The 8,314-nt window shown below is 56.3% G+C and overlaps 1 protein-coding gene across 1 annotated transcript; it reads left to right on the forward strand.

Moving 5' to 3' along the window:
* The first annotated feature begins 2,650 nt into the window (after window positions 1–2,650).
* IRF2BP2 (interferon regulatory factor 2 binding protein 2) lies at window positions 2,651–7,338 on the forward strand. The gene is made up of 2 exons (XM_026109845.2): window positions 2,651–4,253; window positions 4,516–7,338. The coding sequence occupies exons 1-2, from the start codon at window positions 3,224–3,226 to the stop codon at window positions 5,229–5,231; spliced, it is 1,746 nt and encodes a 581-aa protein (XP_025965630.2). The 5' UTR covers window positions 2,651–3,223; the 3' UTR covers window positions 5,232–7,338.
* The last annotated feature ends 976 nt before the right edge of the window (window positions 7,339–8,314 follow it).

Genomic DNA, 8,314 nt, shown 5'->3' on the forward strand with positions numbered 1-8,314 from the left:
GTAAGAAGGGGATCTTCTCAGCACTGATGGGGGGCAGCGGGCAGAGCTCAGTCTAAAGGGCAAGGTGCCGGCCCTGACAGCCCCCAGTGCCCCTGCGAGGGTACGATGCTGTCTGCCATGGGGCAAACGTGGCCAGGGGCTGGTGGCAGTGGTGGGTCAGGGGGCACTGAGCAGCCAGGTCCAACCCATCTGTGCTGGGATGGTGCCCCGCGGTCGGCACCTGCCCCTCCATGGCCCGGCACAGCCCTACGCCCCATCAGGTGTCCTCCAGCACTCGCTGTTCCTATATATAGCACTGCCGTGTCATAGCAAGGGGCGTTGCACGGAGATCAGGCACTAAAGGCTGGTTTCTGTTTCCAAAAAAAAAAAAAAAAAAAAACCAAGAAACAAGAAACAAATGCATTGTCTGCTTGATTCCTGTGCAGTTAGTTCTGTAACAGTCAGCAGCTTTGAGGTTTTTTTGTGTGATTTGATACATAAACCACATTTCCTATGTAGCACTGCCAGCTTTTCAACGTTGAGCTCCATAACGTTTTTTTTTCCTTATCCACCAGCATGAATTCAAAGGCAGCAACTGCAGCAAAAACGCAATACTGCTCATTTTGACTTTTCCAACCATCTAGTTTTCATTAGAAATAGAGTAAAATAAATACAGATCACATTTTCTGTCCTGCAGTTAAAAGCCTGCCACAGTTGAAAGCTTTGCTTTCTTCTTCCTCCCCTGTAGCCTCGGCTAGCACTCGAGCTCTGCTCATGATCTGAAATGTGCAAACACACAGTTTCTTGGCTTTCCACCAGTATATATAAATATATGTAATTTTTTCCTTCGGAGAACCTGGAGGCTAAAGCAAGAGGGCAAAGGAGTACGTGACTAAAACATCCCAACTTCCTCTTTCATAAGCCATCACATGATGAAGTGCAATTACAATTCCTGCCTTGTCCCTGCCATTTGCAGGCGCATTGCCTCACCCGAGAAACCCTGCTTCTTCCGTGTGTGTGTCTGTGTGTGTCTGTGTGTGTGTGCATGTGCGTGAGTGTGTGTGCACGCGTCTGCCTGTGTGTGCCTGTGTGTGTGTGTGAGAGAGAGTGTGTGTGTGTGTGTGTGTGTGTGTGTGTGTGTGTGAGAGAGAGAGAGAGAGAGAGAGAGAGAGAGAGAGAGAGAGAGAGAGAGAGAGAGAGAGAGAGAGAGAGAGAGTGGGGGGGCAGCAATCGCTGCAGCCGGCTTGGCAAGCCTCCAACTCCGGGCTGGAGAAAAAGGGCAGTGGGTGGAAGACGAAAACAAAGATCTGTTTACTTAGCATGCCTGGATAAAGCGTCTTTCCAGAGGCGGGGGGGGGAAGAGAAACAGCTTTAAAGGGCTTTGAAGCGATGCGAAAGGAGGGTGTTTTGTGCAAGCAGGCGGCATTAACTCCCGGCTCCCCGGCGGCTCCCGCAGCAGGGCGGGCGGTGCCGCGGCCCCGACGTGCGGGGGGCGCGTCCCGGGCCGGGGGCTCCGGGAGGGCAGCGGCACCGTGCAGCCGTGTGTGTTTAACAGCAAAGCGCCTTCAGGACGCCCAGCCTGGCCCGGGGCCGCTACTCACGCCGGCAGGCGAGAGGCGAGCGCCCCGTCGGTTTGGGGGCGCAGCTGCCGCTCCGCGAGTAGCGGCTGCGGCGCGGCGGGAGCGCCCGGCCCAGAAATAGCAGCGGGGAGGCGGTGCCTGGTGCGGGGGCGGCCGCCGGCAGCGCCCCCCGCCCCGGCGGCCCCGGCAGGGCGGAGCGCAGCGGTCGTGCCGTCGGGCGCTGGGGGCCGCCCGCCCCCTGCATAACATCCCCTTTCCGTGTTTTGCCCTCCAGCATGCACACTTATTTTTTTTCCCTCTCCCCGGTGTGGATGCAATTGGCAGATGAGGTCTGCGGAGCGTGGAAGCGGGACGGAGAAAAAATGCAGTTTTCTGGGTTTTTTTGGGGGGGGGGGAATGGGCGGTGTTTATTTATTCTGTGTGCATTTTTGCCAATCTGTATTAGAGAACCGATGGTTTGTGGTTGAAAATGACAGGAAATCTAGAATGTCCTATTTCCTGTACAAAATGACAACAGCTAAAAAAAAAAAAAAAAAAAAAGTCGAGATGGGTAATCGTCGTATTTATTTATAAGGGGCCCTTCTGCCCTGGCGCGGAGCACGCAGCCGGCCCTGCCCCGAGGGGGCACGGGCGAGGGAGGCGGCAGCGCCCCGGCCCCAGCCCCGGGAGGGGGACGTTGCTGGCCGCGGGGCAGAGCCCCGGGCCGGTCTGCCCAAGGTCACGGCCGGGGACGGCACCGACGGTGGGAGCGGAGCGGGGGTGGGCCCCGCATTGCAGGGGGCATCCCTGCGAGTGACGCGTTTCGAGAAAGCCTCGTCGGTGGTGCAGAAAATAACGAGGGGGGAAAAAATAAATAATATTGATAAAATTAATTAGCAGCCCCCCCCGCCCCTACCCTGCCGCAGCGCGCGTCCGGCCCCCGCCGCTGCCGCCGCGCCGGGCGCAGACGGGGCGGGGGCGCGCCCGGCCCCCGCGGGAGGGATCCCCGCGCTGCGCCGCGCCGCGCGGCCCCGGCGGCCGGGCAGGGCCGGGAGCGCGGCGGCGGCGGCGGCGGCGGCGGCGGCGGCGGCGGCGGGGCGGGCCCAGCGCGCAGGCGCGGCCCGGCACTGTCGAAGAACCGAGTCGGCGGCGCGGCGCGGCGCGGCGCGCAGAGCAGAGGCGGCGGTGGTGGCGGGAGCCCAGCACGGCGCGGCACGGCACGGCACGGCACGGCGCCGCCGCCAGCGCCGGCCCCGGCCCCGGCCCCAGCCCCAGCCCCAGCGCCGGCCCCGCCCCGCGCCGCGCCGGCCCCCGCCGCCCCGCGCCGCCCCGTAGTAGCCAGCGAGCGGGGGAGCCGTGCGGGCGGCAGCGGCCGCAGCCCTGCGCGAGCCGAGCGAGCCGCGCCGCGGCGATGAGCGCCCGCGCCGCCCGGTGACCGCCGCCGCGACAGCGAGGGAAGGGGCTCCGCGGCGCCCCGCGCCCCTGCCCGCCCGGGGCCGCCGCCGCCGCGCGCGTCTGCGTGGCCGCGAGAGGAAGGAGGAGCGGCGGGGGAGGGGAGCCGGCGGACGATCCTGCTGCGGCTGCGGAGCCCGAGCCTGCCCGTCGGGTCTCCGGTGGCCAGGGGCGGAGGCGGCGGAGGCCGGAGCCGGAGCGGGGGTCGCCCGCTGCCGCCCCCGGGCCGGGACATGTCGTCGGCGGCGGTGGCGGCTGCTTCCCGGCGGCAGTCGTGCTACCTGTGCGACCTGCCCCGCATGCCCTGGGCCATGATCTGGGACTTCACGGAGCCCGTGTGCCGGGGCTGCGTCAACTACGAGGGCGCCGACCGGGTGGAGTTCGTCATCGACACGGCGCGGCAGCTGAAGCGGGCGCACGGCTTCCAGGAGGGCCGGGCCCCGCCGCCGCCGCACGCCAAGCAGCCGCCGCTCACCGCCAAGGAGATCCTGGCGCAGCAGCAGCAGCAGCAGCTGGGCCACAGCGCGGCGGCGGCGGCGGCCGAGGCGGCGGCGCGGCCCCCGCCGCAGCCCCTGGAGCGCTACCCCCTGGCCGCCGCCGAGCGGCCGCCGCCGCGCCTGGGCGCCGAGTACGGCGGCGGCCGGCAGGTCAACGGCATCCTGGTGCCCAACGGCTTCCCCAAGCCCGAGGAGCCGCCCGAGCTCAACCGGCAGAGCCCCAACCCGCGGCGGACGCACGCCGTGCCGCCCACCCTGGTGCCGCTCGTCAACGGCGCCGGGCTGCCCGCCGCCATCGGCGGCCTCAGCGGCCGCGCCGCCGCCGCCGCCTCGCTGGCCGCCATCTCGGCGGCGCCCGCCCCCATGGCCGTGCCCGTCCCCCAGCAGCCGCCCGCGGCGGCGGCGGCGGCGGCGCAGGTGGCGGGGCAGCCCGGCGAGCTGGGCCACAAGCGCCCGGGCTCCGTGTCCTCGTCGTCCTCGGCGGGCGGCGGCGCGGCGGGCGAGCACGACGGCGGCAAGGAGAAGCGCGGCTCGGCCGAGAGCCTGCCGGCGGCGGCGGCGGAGCTGGGCGCCGAGGGCAAGGCCCGGCCGGGCGGTGAGCAGGAGTGGCTGGCCAAGCCCAAGACCGTGCGGGACACGCTGCTGGCCCTGCACCAGCACGGTGGCCATGCCGTGCCCCCCTTCGACAGCAAGTTCAAGAAGGAGCCGGGCATGGCCGGCGGCCGGCTGCTGGGCTATGAGACCAACGGTGCCGTGGCCAAGCCAGGTGAGGCGGCTGGTGGGTGCGTGGGGTGGCTGGGGGCCCCGGTGGGGCGGGCGACCTCCTGGGCTGCGGCGGGGGAGTGTGGGCCCACACGACGGGGGTGGCCGCGCCACCCTTCGGGAGGGCCACCCTTCGTGGGCGGCTGTGCCGCCCTTCGGGGTGCTGCGCGGCGGCGGCTCCCCTTCAGGGCCGCGGGCGCTCGGTGGCGTGTCGTTACTGAATTTCCTCTTCGCCCTCTCTCCTCCCCTTCCCGCCGCGTTTCCAGGGGCCCGGGCAGCCCGGAAAAGGAAGCCTTCGCCCGAGCCAGAGGGCGAAGCGGGACCCCCGAAGATCAACGGAGAGGCGCAGCCGTGGCTGCCCACCTCGTCGGACGGGATGAAGATGCCCATGACTGCCACCTCCTTCATGTCCCCCCCGCCGCCCACCGCCTCTCCTCACTCCAACCGGACCACGCCGCCCGAGGCGGCCCAGAACGGCCAGTCCCCAATGGCCGCGCTCATTTTAGTCGCGGACAATGCCGGGGGCAACCACGCCTCCAAAGATGCCAACCAAGTCCACTCCACCACGCGGAGGAATAGCAGTAGCCCCCCCTCGCCCTCTGCCATGAACCAAAGGAGGCTGGGCCCCGGCAGGGAGGTGGCGAGCCAGGGGGCGAACGCGGCAGGCGGGCTGGAGCCCGTGCACCCTGCCAGCCTGCCGGACTCATCCCTCGCCGCCAGCGTGCCGTTGTGTTGCACCCTGTGCCACGAGCGCCTAGAAGACACCCATTTTGTGCAGTGCCCCTCGGTCCCCTCTCACAAGTTCTGCTTCCCCTGCTCCAGACAAAGTATCAAACAGCAGGGCGCCAGCGGGGAGGTGTATTGCCCCAGCGGCGAGAAGTGCCCCCTGGTCGGCTCCAACGTGCCCTGGGCCTTCATGCAGGGGGAGATCGCCACCATCCTCGCGGGAGACGTGAAAGTGAAAAAAGAGAGAGACTCGTGACTTTTCCCGTCTCATGACCCGATGTCACCTTTAACTAAAACTGCTTGAATTGTGTATATATCTATAAATATATATATATAAATATATATATATCTCCAAGACAAGGGAAATGTAGACTTCATAAACATGGCTGTATAATTTTGATTTTTTTGAATACATTGTGTTTCTATATTTTTTGAAGACAAAAGGTATGTACTTATTATAAAGGCATTTCTTCTAATTCTTCTCTTTTCCCTCCCCCCCCCTTTTGTTATAGCAACTGTTTGTTGTGCTTCCCTGGTGACAGTTATTGTTCAATGTAGGCTGTGACTTGCGCTGCTTTTTTTAGAGAGCACTTGGCAAACCAGAAATGCTTCTAGCTGTATTTGTATGCACTTGTTTCTTTCGTTCTTTTTTTTTCTTTTTTTAATGCTAAATACACTTTCTGACATTGTAAAGATTGCCTTACTGTCTGTGATTCCTTATTCTTGGCCCATATTGTATAGAGCTGGTTGCATGCAGGCTTGGTCTGAGACGGCTGGGGAGGAGAGTTGAGAGCTGATGTGGGGATGCTGTTGCTGCATCCTGCGGGCAAGGCGAGCTTAGGGAGCACGAGGGGTTTCTCTTGGAAACGTTCATCTCGTGTTGCAATAGCGAATCTGCCAAATCGAGTCCAAAATTCCTCTGTGTTTCTCAAAGGAAGTTGCCTTCAGAGCAGGATGTGGAGAGGTGTCTGAGAGGCGCTGTTGAGTTAGCGATTTCTGGGTTTGTTTGTTTTTCGTTTTTTTTTCTTTTTTCTTTAAGGCAAAGTTGACCGCAGTTCACGTGATCAGTTGTAAGATTACAAAACTGCATTTGTTCACCAGTACCGTGCTGTAATACGGAATTTTGATAACAAACTTAATTATATTGCTGGTGAATACACCAGTAGAGCACTGCCATCTCTGGAGGTCTTCAGCGTCACTTACGTTTTCTCATTTGCTTGAACTGTGCTGGGGAGGTGGGGGAGAGACTGAATTTTTTTTACTTTATTTTAATTTTCAGATAGTGCAGGTGGACTTTGAGTTTGCTTATCGGTCACCTATAGTACTGTTGCTATTGTTACTATCGCTTACATCGTATTTCCAAGTAGTGGCAGGTACAGTGTGGTACAATGACAGCAGTGACTGAGGTTCTGCCAGATCGCCTTTGGGCATATCAGTGACAGCCCAAACGTCAGTGGAGGAAACCTGTAATTTCCTTATTACGTGTGCTTGAGACAAACCTAATACTATTCTTTGAAAATGAAAACATAAACTGGTTGAAATGAAAGCAATTTAGGGCTTCACATAATGGCCATGGCCCTGCCTTTTAAGCTACTTTGGAGAACTCTTTTGTAAAGCCACTTCTTTTGATCCTGCTTCTGCATCACCCAGCAGACTTCTAAAATGAATAAATCATTGGTTACTAGAAATAGTTGAGTCTTACAGTGATGTTTTTGTGCTGTTTATAGTTTGTTGGCAATGCTGCAGCTGTACGAGCCCCTGTGTTTAGGTGTTTATAACACGGTTATGAGCAGTTGTTTCTGAGCAAAAGGGTGGCTAGGTTGGTCCCTTCCCTGGGACAAACTAATAAACGCTTTCACTGTTCCAAGGAGGAAAAAATCTGTTCAGCTGACTATAATTTGAAGAATTTTGGATGCTTTTTAGTCCACTGTTCTTACTGTGATAATGTTCAGACTGCAATTTAATGCAGAGTAGATCTTCTTTGGAAGACTTCTTTTTTTAAAGAAATGGTCATTATTAATATTTGAAAATCGGAACTGCACATGCACAGTAATTTTTATGAAGTGTTTAATGAGCACACCCACTACATTGTGTTCCATATTACAGATCAATGTAATATTAGATAAGACTTGCATGATAAACAAATTCATTGAGTCAATATTACGCTTTAAAACTTATACCTATAGTCAAGATTGGTGTCTTATGTAAACACATTTAGCCAATTTGAAGAAAACGCACATTATATATATATACCTATATATATACATATATATATAAAAACTGTAAAGGATTCTATGGAACCACTATGATCTGTGTAAATGTGTATTTAGGCACTTTATTAAAAAAATGGATTTTTGAGCTGACAGATGGTAACAAGTTCTTCAAAGTTGCTTGGCATAATACCTCATGCAGTATGAAGCTCATGTTTATGGTTAAGGTGGTATCCCTGCTAAAAACAATAACAAAAACAAAAAAAAAGCCTACACAAAAAGGACACCCTCCTGTGTTATCAGATGGTCCAGCTTTGAGCTTCTTAGGGTGAGAGAGAGAAGGGCAACTTGTCCTGCTACTGAAAAGCTGATCCTTGTTTTGGGGCTGACTTTGGCGTGACTCTCCAGAGAGGCCTTCCACTTCGCCTTGTGTCTGAAGGAAGTGTACTGATATATCGCAAGCCCAGCTGTTTCTTTCCATGTGGTCTTTGAAGTAGTTTAAATGATGAAAACTCCCAGGCCTGTGATACTAGGTGGTGGCACAGAAACAACATAGCTGGGAAGAGAAGTATCTAAAAGTGGCTCTATTTGCTCAGCCGACTTCCAGTCCTGATATCCCAGTAAATTCTCATCCACGCCATCAATCTTCATAATTGCAAAAGGAAACAGAAAGAAAAAAAAAAGGAAAAAAGATTAAAAACAGTGAGTTTTTTATACATATCTCATTTTTGTTGAACTCGATGTTGCTTTTTTCCCTTTTGTTGCTTTACTGACTTGGAATAACACTCCAGTGGATTCTCCATTTATACCAGTTTACTGTTTTCTGGGCTACAACCTTTTTTTTTTTCCTTAATTTTAGTGCTTCAGCTGCAACAGTGCTACTGTTAATATTACTTTTTAAAAGGTGATATTGTAATTTGTGTAGTATTAAAACAAAGTGTTTTAATGAAGAATGTGTGATTTTTTTTCAAATCCCACTTTCATTACCTTTTTTTTTAATTATTATTTTTAGAGTTACTTTTTACTGGAATATCACCTGCACTATGCTTTCCTTTCTAGCTGCTAAACTAACACGTTGCTATTTTTTACCATTTTTTACTTCTGACATTAAATAAAATGAAACTAGGAG

This window comes from Dromaius novaehollandiae, chromosome 3 (assembly GCF_036370855.1).
Source record: "Dromaius novaehollandiae isolate bDroNov1 chromosome 3, bDroNov1.hap1, whole genome shotgun sequence".
Classification (NCBI taxonomy): Eukaryota; Metazoa; Chordata; class Aves; order Casuariiformes; family Dromaiidae; genus Dromaius; species Dromaius novaehollandiae.

What these genes read in the sequence shown, in the direction of transcription:
- IRF2BP2 (XM_026109845.2), top strand. Translation starts at nt 3,224, where the DNA reads ATGTCGTCGGCGGCGGTGGCGGCTGCTTCCCGGCGGCAGTCGTGCTAC. An exon ending in CGGTGCCGTGGCCAAGCCAG is followed by an intron (nt 4,254 to 4,515) that starts GTGAGGCGGCTG and finishes CCGCGTTTCCAG; the next exon opens with GGGCCCGGGCAGCCCGGAAA.